The sequence below is a fragment of the Choloepus didactylus genome, chromosome 3, assembly GCF_015220235.1.
Source record: "Choloepus didactylus isolate mChoDid1 chromosome 3, mChoDid1.pri, whole genome shotgun sequence".
In the NCBI taxonomy this organism is placed as follows: domain Eukaryota; kingdom Metazoa; phylum Chordata; class Mammalia; order Pilosa; family Megalonychidae; genus Choloepus; species Choloepus didactylus.
In genome coordinates, this window is record NC_051309.1 from 159070683 (window position 1) to 159089345 (window position 18663).

Sequence of the window (18663 nt, forward strand, 5' to 3'; positions counted from 1 at the left end):
CAAAAAGTTTGTGAAATAAAATTTCTGATTACTTAATGACTTTTAATGAGTAAAAACACAGATTCTGAATGTCTGGACAGGTTATTGGGATAATGCCACTAAACCAGATAAAGCTATGCAGAAAATAACACTTTCCTTCTTGATCTAGTTTTGTCTATTAAATAAATACTATTTCGCTTTTGGTGCTAAACAGATTGAGTTGATGACTACACACTGTGTTTCCTTATAGGAATAATATAGCATTACAAAATAGACTTTAATGTCAATATCAAATTAAAGCAATAACATTATTCCTACCTTGCTCTGAGCTCCCAGAAAAGATGTTATATTTTCCAGGGGCAACTTGAGCCTTCCAAAGCGAAGTTTTTGCTCATTACTCTATCACAGCAGTATATATATGTTTCTACCTTGGCTCTTAATGTTAATGTTCTACGTTAAAAATCTTTTATGAGAATTGAAAATATGATTTACAAATTAAGCCAAATCCTATGCTATTAAATTTAGGCCCCAGAAACTGGTTCAATTAAATAAATTATTTCAGAATAGTAAGATGTAATTATAAGAGGATAATATTAAATGTTTATTTTCAACTCTGTGAATCACTTACCCAATGTGAGGGATTTGTGTGTAGAACAGAAAATGATAGCCACTGTGTCTGCTGGAGTGAAACCCGAATTATTCCTAGGGGCAAAGAGAGTTTTTTTTTTTTTAAACAAATACTTTTATAAAAGGCATATTTCACACATCATAAATCAAATGTACTACCTACCTTCATGTTAACATCCCTTTGATCAATCCTGGTGACAGAAGTAAGTCTATGCCCTAAAGTAGAGAGGTGTCTGAATTTCTTTTTAGAAAGTCATTTCTGAGTTATTTTCCATGAAAAGGAGAACAGTTTTCACAGTGTGTGGTTGAGTTCTCCTAAGATGACATATATAATCAGCCTGTGGTCCAGGAGTTTATGAAACAAATGTAGCAAGTAACTCATTTAACTAAGCTGCTAGTTTATCAATTGTTATTACCCAGTGGCCTGAGAGATTTAATATGTTTCCCAAAATGCTTCTCTTGAGGAGGAACATATCCTTTTGGCAGAAAACACATACACATTTGAGAAATACATGGTATGCAGAAAGATTAAACATCATATGTTTTAGTAAAAATAATAATACTATCATACTTTGAGCAGTTACCATGTGCCAGCAATCAGTCTAAGGTCTTTACATGTAAAAACAACAACTGCATAAGGTAGGCGATATGCCATCCTTATTTACAGATGAGAAAACTGAGGCACACAGACGTTATGTAACTAACCCAAAGTCCTGTAGCTAGAAAGTGACTGAGCCAGGATTCAAATCAAATCTGGCTTCTGTGCCTGTCCTCTTAACTCCTGTGCTCCACTATTGTTAAATAATATGTTAAGGATTAAAAATCTTGTTGAGTCAAAAACCATTAAATGTTAAAGTGGTCAGTACAGGGGCTGGGGTATCATAATCAGATTTCCTATTTTAGATCGTAAAGACTTAGACGAAAAGATTAAAAATATAATTATTATTATTTTATCCTAATTAATAGTTTAGAATTTGTTCCTTCCTATAGAATTAAGGTTTGAAGGTACTGTGAGTATTCATTCCCTGCCCTGAATTCAGATAAGAGAGTTAGCAAACAGAAAAATGCTCTAGAACCTGACTGCATATATATAGTGCTGATACAACAATCTATCCAATTTTTAAATCTCTGAAGAAAGATTCCACCATTTCCCATAGTAACCACTATACCTGGTCACTGGCAGAAAAATCTTCCCTAAGTAAAACTCACATCCTTTTTTTTATCTAATTATATACTCAGTGGAAAGAGGAAGGAAACTTCTCCTCTTCCCCCTCCTTCCTTTTCCTCCTCCTCTTCCTCCCCTGTGCATTTGTCAAGAGAATATTTAACTTGCCCTTTGTTCTTCTCTCCTCCAAAAACTCAACTTATGTTCATGATTCCTAACCAGTCCTACCTCCAACTTTTTTTTTTATACTAACTTTCTAAAGTGATTTTTTGGTGTCTCACCTCAGTTGAGGATTCTCTAAGGAAGTGTATCACATGAATATAATAAGATTTCTTTACTATTTTCACTGTTTATTCTCATATTTACATTGAGAATTACATTGCTTCTTAACCATTGCGCTACATGGCTGGTGCACTCCTTCATCCCTTTATTTCTCATGTACACCTAATGGAGAAGGAACTCTAAGGTTCTGTAAGTACATGGATTGAGAGATGAAAGGACTACAGAAATAGCTATACTAGGAAAAGAAAGGGCTCTGTGCTATAAAAGAGAGATATTCAGAGATTGAGAGAGAGTGGGAGAGAGAGAAGGCGTTATCACCCAGAAGAGAAGGATTGTCTCTAGCTTATGTTTGTGTGTGTGTGTGTGAGTGACGGAGAACAAAGGAACCTTCATGGAGGAAATAACAATTGAGCTGTGCCTTAATGAACAAACCTAGACATGTGTAGATGGGTATTCGAGATAAGGAATAATGAAACTGAAGTACAGGAGTGCAGGGGGCAGTTGGCAAAAAGCAGATTTTTCAGGCTGACTTGCATGCAGGGACACTGGCTTGTGCCCAGGAGTGAGGACTTGATTAGATGACTAAAGGGAACTGCTGGAGGTCTTGGGACAGTAGAATGACATGATCAGACCTGTGCTTAAGGAAGAGTAACCACACAACACGGTGTAAGATTGAAGATGGTGAGACTCACCAGGAAGCAGGAAATTATAAAGGCCTGAAGAACCAGAGTGAGAGCAGGAGATGGAGGTAAGAGACATGAAGACAGAATTAAAAGAATTTGTCAACTGTTATTCTCTTTCCCAGCAGATTTTTTAAGAGTACATGTTTTAGGGCAAACATACCTGGATTTAAATCTAGACTATTCTTTTACTTATATATAAAATAGGGATAATACAACCTTGCCTCTTAAAATAATAGTTAGGATAAATACCAATGCTGTTAAGATTTGGCATATTGTAAGTGTTCAATACATGCTAGTTTGATGTTATTGTTATTACTAATGCTTTGAGAGAGGAGGAAGAATTAAAGAAGAATTAGAAATTATGAGCATAAAGGACTGAGAAGGGTATTGAGGTGTTCACGGAGATGGGGAATGGAAAAGGACGCCCAGTGGAGTTTGGGGGTAGGCCAAGGAGTTCATGTTTAACTGTACTTAATTCATAGTAGCACGAGGGGACTGAGTTTTCAAGACGTCTAGCAAAGGGAAGAAAAGAGTCAGGGAAGATTTGAACATGATTGTAGGGAGAACTGAAGATGCAGCAAACAGAAATAACTGATGAAACCAGGCACCCAAAGAGGGCTGAGAGGAAAGACTGAGGAGGTGAGCCCCAAAGGGGAGTTTCATTTGGCCTCTGAGCTGGAAGCAAAGAAAGACAAGGTGGGTGAAAATTTTGGAAAATTCTCGGGTAGAGAATGAGAAAGCAGAGGCAAATTTAAGCCAGAGACTTAAGAAAATAAAAAAAATACATATTTTCTTTATAAAGTGTAGGCTCTTTATTCATCCACAGAGAGTTTGAGATAATATTGAGGCCTGGGAACTGAAGGAATTAGAAAAGGTTGAAATAGGCAAACTGGGGAATCTGATATACAGTCAATTCACAATGCATTAAAAACTTCCACGCAGGAGTGAACAGCCACCTGCAATTGTCAAGCATGTAGCAAAACTCACTGACCTAGTTTGGGGTGTTCTCCAGCAGTGCTTGTCTTTTCAGTAATACTACAAAGACCATTTTAGTCTTTTGCTGTCCTTGTGTATAACCATTCTTCCATGAGTCTGGTGAAACACTTCCCCTTTAGTGAACTTTGTTTTCCTTGGTGTCTTACTCTTTTCCAGATTACAGGATATTTCCAATGTGCCAGTCTCTCTAGCCAAGGAGGCTCTGATTTAATCTGGCACTGGCTGCCTTTTATTAGAACAGCGCTCGTATGTACCTCAAGAGGACATCTGCAAGATACAGGCACTTGTCTTCTGTTTCAGGTAAGGAGGCTGAAGCTAAGCCCACAATGGGAGATTTCTGGCCTGATTGAGTTAGGACACTGTCCTATAGTTCTACTGACAGAGAGTCCGTCAGTGGGGAGGGAAGATTAGGATTAAGGCATGAAAACTGGATTTTTAAGGTTAAAAACAATACCCTCCCCCCCCCATAGGGCTGACTTATACTACAGCTATATAGCAACAGAGTGCTCTACATCACAGATCTAAGAGAAAGGCAGCGGAGCAGATGCTACGTAACTTTCCATTAACGCTGCTGTTGAAGACAGATAACCATGGCAGTCAACATTTATTGAGCACTTTTCTAAGTATATTGCATCTAGTATTTCTTCCTCTTTAGAACAGCCTTATAAGGTAGATAGTATTATTGTCCTCCTTTTTCCAAAATGGGAACTTGAAGCATAGAGATATTAAACGACTTCCCTAAAGTCATACAGCTTGTATGTAGGCTTTGCCCAATCTTGGAGATAAGTTTCCCTTCTAAGAAGGAAATTATTAAAACAATGATGATAAAAACACCAGAACAAAATATAAGGGGTGAGAGCAGTTATTTTGGTAAGTAACCCTTAGCTATACTCTGTCAAGGGGAGGTGCAATGGCAGAAGGTCATGACAATACACAGAAAAATGAAACATTAAGTTAAAATCATTATATTTAAGTAGTAATGATCATAATTATTTTCAGTGATTAACATCTCTATTGTGTCTGCTCACATTCTTGAAAGGAATCACATTACTATTTATTTTCCAACCCCACCTTATCTCTTTTTAATATTGATTTTCTTTTTATCCTGTTTTTATAATTCTTTTGATCACTTTGGCTTCCCTTGAGATGTTTATTTCCTTTTCTTCCCAACTGTCTTTTTATTCTCTCTTAGAAAGCTTTCAATCAGTGCTTTCCACATAATATTTATTTTGCCTTCCTTTGCAGTACCCACAAAGGAAAACATGTCAGAAGGTTTTACTAGTAGAATTACAGAACGTAGGAGCAGAAAAGGTCCTCTGAGATGGTTCCATCTAAGCTCATTGTTTTTAGAGGAAAACACTTCCATGTGAAATGCTTTCTTTTGCTAACCTCTATACCTCACACTTTGTCTTTACTCATTTTAGGAAAAGACCTTGTCTGTCATTAGCTGTGTGGCACTAGACAAGTTACCCAGGGCTCCCTGGCTTGGTTGCCTCATCTCTAAAACTGTGGTAATAAAGCTTTTTTCCTTCCTTCTATAGACTTCCCCCTTCCCTCCAGGCTATGGAGAGAGTCGGATTGAGACATTTGTTTGAAAACATACTGATTAGGATTAAAACAGCTATACAAATATTTAAATACTTGCTTTATTCCCTTTCCTTCTCAGAGGTTTCTTTAGTCACTCTAGTGACCCTCCAGGGTTCTGTTACTCTAGTTATTAGCCTACTAACCTGCCTTTCTATACATTTTTTAAAGGCTTCCAGTTACTGGTTATTTACTAAGCCTTTTCAACTTTTTTTTTTTTATTTTGACAGTTTCCGAAAGTTAGTTTAGGTTGCTATGGACGGCTGTGGACGGCTGACTCTGGTTTCCTAGTAACTGTGACAGAGAAAAGTAAAAAAGAGTAAATTATAAAGGTAAAAAAAATCAATTCTCTCTCTTCTACCACTGGTTTTTGATATAATAGATAAAGATAAACTGTGATATCAAGAATAGTCTACTAGTGGCTAACATTTATTTAGCACTTATTTTATGCAAGGTATTATGCTAAGGCCTTTATGCACACATTATTTAATCCTCCCAACAACCCTATGAAGTAAATGCTACTACATTTTATAAATGGGGAAACCAACAAAAGTTACAAAGTTACTAAGTAAGATTCAAATACAAGTCTGTTTGATTCCACACTTCTAATTTTTAACCCTGGCACGATTCTGCAAACAGATAAACAAGAATACAGAATACTAACTCTCAAATCTATTTGTAATACTGTGAGTAGAAGAGGGTCACATGCCAGACACTGGGATGGTAACAATGGTGTCCAGGTCAGTAAATCTAAGAAATGTTACCCAGATAAGCAGAATGTTGCAGTTAAGTTGATTTTTCTAGGCTGGTTTCATTTAGGCTATGCTTCTATCATCAGAGTGCAGTTGCATGCTGCACAAACAGGACATAATGATTTCCACATTGAGGATTGTACTGGTTTGTATATATTATGTCCCCCAGAAAAAGCCATGTGCTTTGATGCAATCTTGTGGGGGCAGACATATTAGTGTTGATTAAGTTGGAACATTTGGATTAGGTTATTTCCATGGAGATGTGCCCCACCCAATTGTGGGTAATAATTCTGAGTGGATAACGTCCATGGAGGTGTGGCCCCTCCCGTTCAGCATGGGCCTTGATTAGTTTACTGGAGCACTATATAAGCTCAGACAGAAGGAACGAGCTTGCTACAGCCAAGAGGGACACTTTGAAGAACACACAGGATGAGACAGTAGCTGCATCTGACACAGACAGTTTGAAGATGGCCGTTTAAAACAGACTTTTGCTCCAGAGAAGCTAAGAGAGGAAAAGAATGCCCCAAAAAGCAACATTTTGGAGAATGCCATTTTGAAATGCAACCTGGGAGCAAGCAGACGCCAGCCACATGCCTTCCCAGCTAACAGACGTTTTCCAGACACCATTGGCCATCCTCCAGTGAAGGTACCCGATTGTTGACGCATCACCTTGGACACTTTATGGCCTTAAGACTGTAACTGCGTAACCAAATAAACCCCCTTTTATAAAAGCCAAACCATTTCTGGTGTTTTGCATTCCGGCAGCATTAGCAAACTGGAACAAGGATTTTTACCTCTTGGTAACCAGAATGGTTTTAGATTTACTGAATTAGTAAAGAAGGGCTGAAAACAACAACAAAATCACAGGCCAATTTCACCAACTTCAACTAGGAAGGAACAAAAAGTAGGAAAAGAGAATGAAACTCAACGGAATATAAACCAGTGGGGCCCTAGTTCAAACTTTAGGTATCTTGAACTAATTTGTTTGTGTGAGTGAACTTGAAGAATTCACTAAACACTTTCTGCAAATTTCCAACCAAAACAAGTGTTACAAATTTTTAAAATAATTGAAATAGGTTAGTGCAGGTGAACAAAGCATGGGCTTTACAGTCCAATGGAAACAAATTTCAATTCTGGATGTACTACTTGCTATATGATTTTGGGCAAATCCAAGAGAAGGTCCTCCTTTGCAAACTAAATCCAAGAGACGGTCCTCCTTTGCAAAATAGCAACAAAATGTGTGGTGTCATAGCCTTTGCTGTCCGACTTATATGCACAACCCCGAACACCGTGTCTGGCAGGCAGAAGAGCTCAATCAGTGTTGGTATCTTTCATTCCTCCAATAAAATCCTCAGCCGAGATACGGATATAAAGGAGAATGTGGAAACCATCTTCTAACTCTTGCCCAATTGAAAAATCTCCAAATTTTTATGGAATATTTTGAGACTACACAGCCATTACCCTGGAGCATGATCACAGACATGATCATAGCATGTTTATAAAAGAGTATGCATGCCTGACAGTGAACTGGGGAAGTCCAAAAAGTGACAGAATTTCAGTGAGGGCCGAGTGAGGCAGAATAAAAGGGTCTCAAAACCACAAGGCCTAATGAAAGTCTAGTCTACTCCAAGTTGAAAATTCAAGTAGTTGTATAACTTCCCCATCCTTCTTCAGCAATCCCAGTAGTGGCTGTCTTTTGCTCTGTCTTTTCAGGGAATTCTTCCGTCACTAGCAGGATATCTGCATCCTACTCTGCAAGGACCAGTAAACAAACAGCCTTTGAAAGGCCAGCATCTTTTCTAAGGTGACATGACAAGTCATTTGCAAAAAGAAATTTAAAATAGCTCCTATGCTCAGTCTTACCCTTTTAAGTCACATTTTCTTCATGACTTTAATGGCTCCAGCCTTTACTCTTATTTCATAAATCACATCCATAAACTTGAGAAAATGCTTCAAATTACATCAATCAGTAAGTTTTTTTGACTGTTTACAATCAGCATAGTGCTGTATCAAGTGCTATAATACCCAAGTGCATAAGGTGGGGCCTGAACCCATGCAATGCTCTGACACTATTTCAAGCATTAAAAACAGACCAGGCCCCTTCCCCTTTCCTTTCCTTAATCTGGAATTCAAGGATCTTGCAATCTTGAGTTTATAGTTCAAGTTATTACTTACAGTTGTTATTTTTATTTTATAGATATTATTATTTTAAATCTTGCTCTACTCCTATTGTCTGGCCATGTCTTATGTTTTTTTTTTCTGTCCATGCTTGCTGTTTTGCTTCTTATTACACCAAGAATACCCTCTTCACATATCTGTTTGCTGAACAATTATCCATTTTTTATGATTAATGCCAAACTCTCTGTCTTCTGTGAAGCCTTGCTCAACCACTCTCTTTGGAAGTGCTTTTGTCTTTGAAACAACTGCAGGTTGGCTTCTTGTACCATTCAGAGGATGCTTACTTACCAGTGCACAAAATCTACTCTGGAAACTCATGCCAGGATTGGAATCATCTCTTATGTTGTGACATTCACCATGGCAAACTTTCTTATAATAAAGGCTTAAGTAATATCTGTTGGATGTGTAATATTGGTGGAAGAAGTTGCATTTGAGGTGAGTCTTTCAAAATAGGAAAAATGGGCCTGGAAACAGAAAATGATTTGGACATGCAGAAGAGCCAAAGCAAGGAACAGAAATGAGAAAGCATGGGATTTCTCTAGGGAACAAGGAGTTCACCTCACCTAAAGCTCAGACAGCGTGATGCTAGTAGTGGTTCACATAATTGGAAAAGAGGGTGAAGGGGCTTGCACTTAGCCCCCAAAAATGAACTTTAATTTGTAGACACTAGATACCTATCGAAGGTCTCTGAACAGGAGAGCTAGTAACAGATCTTTGGGTTATTGGAAGCAGATGGAAATGCATAAGACAAGCTGGCCTAGAAATGGAAATACCAAGATAGTCACTGCAACAGTCTAAGGAGAAAAGAGACAAGAGCCTAAATTAGGGACATGGTTTTGGAGGCACAAAAAATATCAAGAGTCAGATCAAGAGATTTAAAGAAAAACAATGAAAAGGATTCTTGTCTGGGTAACTCTGAGGATGGTGGTTACGTTAAAAAAAGTAAAGAAATAAGAGAGGAGGAAGCAGCTTTGGGATATAAGATTAATTCCATTTTGAACATCTTGAATCCAAGGTCTTTTAAGACATTCAGATGAAGGTATCTAAATGGTAAGTGAAAAGCAGTGCTGGAACTCAGGAAAAACATTGAAACGGAAAGTCTGCACTTGAAAATCATCAGCCTGAGAGCAGAACGGAGGAGACTGCCTGAACTCATGTGTGAACAGATGAGACAAGGGTCAAGGATGGATCCTTTGGTAACATCTACAATTCAAAGGTGATGACAGGAGGAAGATAGAATAGTCAGGGAGACAAGCAAAATACCGTACAGTGGCATAAAAAGCCAAGTAAGAACATGATTCCTCGTTCAGGAAACTAATAACAAGAGATACCAAATCACTTACCTTGTTGAAAAGATGAAGGTTAAAATCATAAAACTCAGCTGAATAGAAAATACTAGGGGGGAAAGAGATTGAATCTACATTAGCACTATAAAAGCAGAATCTGTAGCATACGTTTTCTGCTATGATTAGTTTTACCTGAAACTTACGGGAACTCAAACAGAAAAACAAACTAAATAAACATATATTGCTACATTGATAGAATCATTTTAAGTTAGTGGCACTCAACCTGTTCTTATTGAAAATATCTCCAGACATATTCTATGATACCTTCTACTGAGGGAAAATCTCTTTGATGTAAGATTTGGTTATTTAATGTGGTCAATTTAGAAAGAGCTGTTTTATACTATGTGTATTTACAGCAAATAAATGTAGTAGTATATAATACATATTTTGGAATAACTTATATTTATTTTAAAAACAAAAGATTCTTTGGTATTATAATGTTAATGAAAGTTGTCTTTGATATTACAGAGTAAATAGAACAAAAGTTTTATTTTTGAGACAGCACTTACCTTTTCTAGTCTGCTACTTCTTAAAATGAAATAATATTACTTTGTTTACATTTTAATATAGTAAATATAATGTTTTTAATAGATATATTTAATATAACGATGTAAACATTCACATTTTAACCAATGCAAACAATTCTTATAAAATAATAGGTTCATGTGTTGTAAATCCTGGTGTTGATTCATGAAAACGGATAAAATCAGTTTAAGGTTATTATAAATAAGTTGGCAACAAAGTAGTCAATCTAATCTTTAAATTTCACAGATATTAAGACTTCTCTCATCTGGCATCAACTATTGTAAAACAGACAATAATGCATCAGACCAAAAAAAAAAGGAGAGTAAGATCATGAGTATGTAATTGACATCTTTTTAAAATAACAGACACATGATAAAGCCACTGAGTTAATATTATATGAAATTGATTATTCTTTTCTCATCAAATTTATGTTCAAAATGAATTTAGAGTACACAAATTGCTACATGGTGCTCTTGAGGAGACTGACAGACAACAGGGATATCCCACCTTCCAACTTACTTATGAACACTATGACAATAAGACTGAATTTATCCAGGTCAATATTTGGATTAGAGAACGTCTCACAGAATGTTGTGTAGATAATCATAAGGAGCACACTGCTGCTGACAGCACCAAAAGGAGGTCTCTTTCTTTCAAGCCAATCCTTGATGTATCTTCGGACAATCTGAAATACAGAGATCAACAGGTTGCCTCTTTGTTCAGAGATGTAGGGAGTTGAACTGAGCTTCACAAAGTGAGTCTGACAGCAGAAAGACATGAAGGGAAGAGAATAATTTGGATGATGGCCACAGTGGATTTCAAAGCTTCCCTGCCACACCACTCTTCTGGGGAATTTAACATTTGTTACGCAACTTCCACTGGGTGTCTGTAATGAGAGTGTATTTTCAACTGCATTCAAATCAATCCTTAATCATGCCAAATGCTCTTTGCTGGCTGTCGCTGAGACATGCCCATTAAGCCTCCCCAAAGTTTATCTCCTCTGCTGAGCCTAATGGATGTGTGTAATTATCACAGTCCCCTTTGCCTCAACAGACAATTCCAAGTGCAACTTTGGGAATCTTAAAAATCTGACATCTTCAAGAATTTCAAGACGGTAGATAATCGAAAGTGATCCATGGAACATATTAATATTTAAAATGCTAGCAAGGCACCAGAAGTTTTTAATTAAATTATAACTCATGCTTGAAAAGTAAAAGTGCATGTGTTGTGGGAGTTTAAATAATTCAAACTCTGAATATCTAGAGTTTTTGTGAATCCAAAGACAAATGCCATTTGCATCCTTTTTGAATTCCAGAATTAACATTTAAAAATGAATAAACCTGTCCTCATTTTCCTAGAAAAGGACCAGTGAAATTCAAAGTTATATTGCAATCCTCTTTTATTTTAAAGTCAAATGAAATATTTAAAATCAGGATAGTCTAGTCTGAATATCGGTGATAACATTAGTTTGGGTACAAAAGTGAACCACTCTGTTTTAAACACTTTGCTTTTGAAAGAAGCTGAACAAGCCCTTTCATGAGGATTATAGTTGAGACATATTAATTTTTGAGTCACTCATTATCCTGCATAATTGAACATGAGATTTCACAACAGGCTGAATTACCGTGATCCATTAGCAATAATGAGGTCAGGGAACTTCTGACAAGGCTGATGGGATTCTGTTATCTTCTAAATACTCTGTCATTAAAAAGGCTTAATTCATGAGGCAGCATACCCAGGAACAGACACCAGGAACAAAATAAACTACTTTCAATAAAACCTCGGAACAAATGACCGTTGGGTCAACTGCAACCATTCTCCAGAACTCACTAAGTAAAATAACAGTGTTAATGAATGGAGTTTCAGCAGAAAGTTGACAAGCTGGTACAAAGTACAAGGGAAAACCTGAAAGGTTGGCTGGGATAGGAACGAAGGGAGAGTGGTACATACTGAGTGGATAGCACGTTAACTAGTCCTAGATAAATAGTGGTTGAAATTTTTTAAAAGGTAGGTCTTGTGATTAAAGTCACAGCTGGGTTTATAAAAGAAAAATTGTTTGTTTATAGAAGTGATCCCAAACCATAGTAATTTATCTACTGTTCATTTCTTTCTTTAAACTTAAAATGTAGAAAAGAATAGAGAAATAAGAGCAGTTCTGCCACATGTTTTATCAGTTGGTGTATCAGAACACATATTTTTTTGGATAGCAGAGTTAGAATAGAGCCCAGATGACTCTATGTTCAGATATGCCACGTGAGAGTAACTGCTTATTAGCAGGCTATCAAGGGCCTTTCCATTTCATAATATATTGTGTTTGGTAGTGTAAAACTGGTAGTTGCCCAAATTTAATACAACTCCACTCCTTTAGGAAAGAAAATAAATGGAGTTTATATATAATATTACATGTATATAATATATATATATATATATATATATAAAATAAACAGGAGTTGTTAATATTGATACTGTCCTCCAATTTGTTTAATATACAATAGTTAAAATGCAAAAATCTTCTCTTTGCAAAAGAATGTATGATCCCAATTCCAAAAGTAAGGGTGTCCCCCCCCCAAACAAATCATATAAATAAATATGAAGGAGGCATAACTTGAAAGTCAAAGCATTTTAAAAAACAAGACAAATCTCTAGTCATAAATCAACTTTATAAGTAAGTAGCTTGACTTAGGCAACCTAATAATCTCTTCTTTATTACAAAGTAATCAGAGTCTAATAATACAGTTGAACTATTTCAATATGGCAAGAAAATGGGCTCCCAAGTCCTGAATCTCCTAGCCAAAATGCTTTTCTTCTAAACACATCAATGGTTAATGTTGGATACTTAATTGCCATACAGAAAGCAATCAGAAATTTGGGAATTGGGACAAAGACAGTAACACTTAAAATTTTGACACTATCATTTTCCATTTGTCAAGAAACCATGTCATTTTTTAAATTCTCTGAACCTCTATGCCTTATGGAAATGTTTAATAATCTCATACGAAACAAGACTTTGCTAGACAGAGATCAACACAACCTGATATAGGTGACTCAGCTCTCTCTTGGGAAAATGAAAAAGAAATCTAGATTGAAGGTGGGAAAAGGCAATCTGGGGAGGTGGCTAGTTTTTCTTCAGAATCTATACTAATTTATTTTTCCTCATAGCTCAGAGAAACTCAAGTTTCTCGATTAAAGTGACAAATCCGCATAATTCATTTGCTTTTCCCTATGGAGAAAGGAGAGAAAAAACCCACAGCAAGCTTTTATCTTATTGTCTCACCTTCAACATTTTAATTTTCTTTATTTTAAATTATTTACCAGGAAAGGTTAAAGGGAAACTTAAATTTGATTCCCTGTACTTTGAAATGAGCTGGATTACAAATCCATTACTGCATGATTTCCAAGTTGGAAACCTAGAAGAATAACATGTCTTGGGTGAAGACTAGATAACTGTGAAGTATAATATCAATCCTTTTTGTTTGCATCTTCTTTTTCTTGATTTTTCTTTCCACTTGGTCTTTACATTTATAATTGATTTTTGAATGTGGCTATATGATGGATAATTTTTGATGCTAAGTCTGAACTTAAATGATTTTTCTCCAGTGTGGCTAAAGATAGTTTCTTCGATTTCTATCATCTATTCCACTGAATCCATATATTTTCATAAAGTATTTGTTTCTTCATTAATATCCTGCTGAAATGTATAGTCAGGGATAAGAAACTAATCCAATTGATAAACACTTTAAATGTATTTTCATTAAATACTGAGTAGATTCCAAATGACATTAACACACTTTGTAAAAGTGTAAAGAATAGTAACAATACATGGGTACAATAAATACCCATTATCTACTTAACTTTTCAAAAATCTTTCTCAATATTATCTCATTTCATCCTCACAGTTAAGGTCATGCAGCTATGATCCTGCTCATTTTACGATGAAATGCAGGCACAGAGAGCCCAAACAACTTGAATAAAAAGTTAAGAAGCTAATCAGTGGATGAGTGGGAACAGGATCTCTATCTCCAGAGGGAAATGGCAGAGGGGTTAAGGGTACTGACTTGCGAGCCAGAGTCTGCCTGAGTTTGAATCCTGGCTCCAAAGCTTATTGTATAATCTTGGATAATTTCCTTAACTTCCCTGTGCCTCATCTGTGAAATGGACATAATAGTAGTTGTAATGAGGATTAAGTAACTAAATAAATATAAAATGTTTTGAAACAAGTGCCTGTACATGATAAATGATTACTTTTTTTTAACTCTAGGTCCCAGTTTGCTGATGTTTCTATCACAATACTGTTCAGCAGTATGCCCCATTACATAACGTAACACATTCTTTTCTCTCAAAGCAATTTGGATAAAGCAATGATAATAAGTCATAACGAATATAATTTTATAGGTTGCAAAACATTAATAACATTAACTTTAGCTTCAGATGAAGATCTTTAACATGAAAGACCAGTCTTAAACTGTGAAACAAATCACTAATGGAAAAACTATAGAATGCATGAATGATAATATACAGAGATGACTTTTTTATTAATTTACAGAAAAAAAATTGGGTTTTAGTGTGATGCTCTGAAAAATATTCAATGTGATAGGAAGTGAGAGGTGGTAGAAATTCTATTTTATTAACACATTCATCTATCATTCTTAAAGATAATGCATAAAATAAAAGTTGTCACAAGCACTTAGATATACTGAAAGGAAGGGTTGTCAGAAGAGGAAATACATCAATGGCACACATTTTATTTCTTTCTAGAATTGACAGAAGAAACAATCTCCCAACTATTTATGGAAAGGTTAATCTTATCTCATGGAGTCACAGCACCTTAGAGCTGGAAGATATAAAATCCCTCATTCTACAAATGAGAACAGTGAGGCTTAGAAATTGTGAACATAGCCAGGCAGTGGCAAAGACCAACCTCACGTTGGTCAATTTCAACCAAAGAGAAGTATTATATGGGGAAATCACAGAAAACTAAAAGTATATGAATTGTATAAATTATAAAAATTATATAAAGTATATATCAACCAAAACTTGAATGATAAAGTTTTATCATCACTAAAAAATTAAGGAAATATATTCAGCTCATACTTCCTGGTCTTTTTCTTGTCCCTTTCTCATTGTTGGTTTAACAGGTTATGATAAAGTCTCATCTTAAAAGATACATACAAAAATCTATGGAAATATTTATCTTCCTAACTTGGCATCTCTAGCTATAATTGAGAAACTGGGCACCCTTGCCTGGTATCTATTTTCTCCACAGTAGCATATGTGAGCACTTCTAACATGATCCTCAAAGGTCACATCACACAATTTAGGTGAGTCATTATGTTAAAACATATACAGGGATGAACTAAACACATAAGGATTCTGTTCTCAAGGGGCTATATTCTAATTTGGGGAGATAAATGAAAAGCAAAAACAACAAATAAATAAACAAGAAGCAGATGATATATACTAAGCAGAGTTTAAACCGCATGATATGATAGTAGCTAAGTGGTTCCTGGGTGGCCACTGGGCAGAGACCTGAAAAAAAATCTTTCTGAGGAGGTGACATTTGATCTGAATGACAAGGGGAAGGTAGGCATGTGAAGATCTGGAGGGAGGGTGTTGAAGGCAGAGGGAATGGCCAGTGCAAAGGTTCTAAGACAGGAACAAGCTGGCAGGTTTGAGAAGCAGAAGCAAAGTCTGTGAGACCCCGGTGTAATGGGCAAGTAGGAGAGAGTTGGGGCAGGTAAAAGTGACTTGAAAAATAGAGGAAAGGGTCAAATAATACTCTTGGACAGTAGAGAAAGAAACATTATAAGGAAGTAGAATAGGATTTCTCAGAGATGTTAAATGACAGCTTAACCCTGAGGTTGTGAATTTAAAACGACATGAGAATAATTATGTTTCTCTCTAGCAAAGCTCACTGCTCAGAAGTGTAATTGGGCCTTTGTGAAGGTAAGGAAACTAGTTTTGCTAGGGAGTAGGGATAATAATGGACCTTGGAATATGAAATGCTCAATTTAACCAGGGTTGTACTTTTCTGAGGCATTGAACCTATTTGCAAAAGAGTGATTAGAGTGATAGACTATGGAATGTAAGCTGGGTAAGGAAGGAAGCAAAGTTATGAGGATAGTGACTAATAGAAATTAGTAGGGCCAATTAATTAGGGGAGGCACCTTGATGAGGTTGAAGGATTACTGAACAGAGTATATCAGCTTAGAGGCAATGAGATAATAGGTAAGAAGTGGGATGCCTGAAGTTGGCAACAAGGTCAAACAGGCCTGCTGCCAGCCTAATAGCACTTTGTGCATATCAGAAAAAGTCGCCCCTTCCTTCACATACTTTATTTCTACCTACCAGAAAATTGTAGAAATAAATATACAAAAGTCTATAACACTTACAAGGTGAGTTATATTTCTTTAAATGTAGCCTTGTTGTGTACTGCACCACCAATACAACTACAGGCAAAGGCCCTGCAAGGTTATGCTCACAGGAGTAGGTGGCTGACATGGAGCTGCTTGTACTGGAAATCCCTGCATGGGGAGATGCTCGTCCTTCCCTTGGCACAGGAGTATTCGAGAGTCGTTCTCTGTGGAGCAGCTCTCACAGAAACAGAACCTACCTAATCTATGCGGCTATATCTCTTATGTTAATGTACCTGAAGGTCAAGTATAGTACAGTTCATCCAAAGACTAAAGCTAAGGGAGGATGCTGAAAATGTGGCATTTCCACTCACATGGAATTCTGAATAATATGTTTCCCCATTTCATTTTCAGGACACTAGTATCCTAAATATATACATATATATATATATATATATATACACACACTTTTTTTTCCAGGTTTTCCCCCAGGCAATAGCTCAGAGAGAAAAATCATTGTAATGAGTTATTGACTATCTACTATATACAGACCCAAAAGCAATACCCAGAATAAAACAAGACCAAAGGAAAATGGCTGCTGGGGGCTCTCTTAGGGTAAATTCAAGGTTTTCTTCAATCACTCTTCTTATATACCTTAGTATAGAGCTATTAAATATACCTATAAATAGTAATCTAAGGAGATATAGGACAGAAAAATAACAGATAAAGTTAATAAGTATTTACTGAGTATTATGTGTAAGGAGAAAGAAAAATAAAGAAGATACAGTTGCTGCTTCTAGGAAGCTCACAGATAAATTATAATTCTCTCCTCATAAGTATTATGAACAAGAACCTTGAGGTAACTGGAATTAAGTCTAGACCAGATGAGTCAGAGCAGGTTGGCTTCACAACAGAGAGGATCTCTGCACTGGGTTGTAAAGAATGAGTAGGAGTTTGCTGGCAGAAAAGATGGAAACAGTAGGTTCAAGGCATGGAGCAGTGAAGGAGCATGGTAAGGTGGGGATGGTGAGTATTTGGCATGGTGGAGGTGGTGCCTACATGAGAGCTGGTGGTGAGATCCCAGATTATTATATAGAATTATTTTCAGAATGAAGAAAATAAATATGTGTTTAATACTATCCACAGCTTAAACTGTATAGAGATGGGAAGAGCAAGTAGATTCTATCATGTTTCTAGAAGACACAGCATTTCCCCTATGGATCACAGGGCTCTTAATTATTCACTCCCACACTCGCTTATTCCATACATATTTATTGGGTGCCAATGGTCTGGGTATAGAATGGTAAACAAACACAGTTTCTGTGCTCAAGAAGCTTACAAGTCTAATGGAGGGGACAAACAGCAAGCAAACAAAAGATGACGACAAGGGCCAAGAAAGGAATAAAACAAGGTAATGCAATAAATGATAACAAGGGGAACATACTTCATATAGATGGCTCAAAGAAGACATGAATTAAAAAGAGTTGATGAGCAATGAGTTGGGGTGGAAACAGAAAGAATAAAGAGTAAGCAGGAAAGAGCTTGATAAATTGGAAAAAAAAAAAAGAAGAAGAAGAAGAAGAAGAAAAAGAAGAAAAAAAAAGGCCAGGGATGCTAGAGTATAGAAAATGAGGCAAAGAGGTTAGAGAGGTAGAGATTTATTCAGAATCCTTGTTATGTACAACTCTGTGGGAACGCTATTTTTTTTCAAGTATCATTCTATATTTAATTAAATGGTATTCTCTGAGTGCCTTTTAATCCTCCTCTTTTATCCTAAATTTGGTTCCTTTTCTAAGCATAAACTTAAAATTAAAAAAAATGAGTATACGTATACCAGATACTATGCTGTCTACCCATATGTGCCCCTTCAGACATGAGGTGCTTATTTCCCCAGCTGTAGGCACTGTGGTTGACTGAAAGTTCAGTTGAATTCCTCTCTGGGAAATGCCCTCAGCCTAACAAAGCCAACTCATCCAAGATCACACTCATGGAGCAGGAAAGGGGCAGTCAGAACCTTATGGATCTCTCAGTGTAGGATAAAGACCAGGCCCTCTTGCCTTAAGGTGGGACAATTCTGAGGGTCATCCCAGCTCCAGAGCTCCCATAGGATGGACTAGGGCCTTTGTTAGGCCTTTATTAGTTGTCACGGTTCACCTCCTTTCAGCCCAGTCCTACTATCTTCGCTTCCCCAAAACT

The 18663-nt window shown here is 36.5% G+C and overlaps 1 protein-coding gene across 1 annotated transcript in view; it reads right to left on the reverse strand.

Moving 5' to 3' along the window:
- SLC10A7 (solute carrier family 10 member 7) overlaps nucleotides 1–18663 on the reverse strand; it is a 294226-nt gene that overhangs the window by 29166 nt on the left and 246397 nt on the right. The window contains exons 8-10 of the mRNA XM_037830764.1: nucleotides 10637–10802; nucleotides 9590–9641; nucleotides 608–681 (exon numbers count right to left, since the gene is read on the reverse strand). Of these exons, the coding sequence (XP_037686692.1) occupies nucleotides 608–681; nucleotides 9590–9641; nucleotides 10637–10802 (292 nt within the window). The remainder of the gene's footprint in view (nucleotides 1–607; nucleotides 682–9589; nucleotides 9642–10636; nucleotides 10803–18663) is intronic.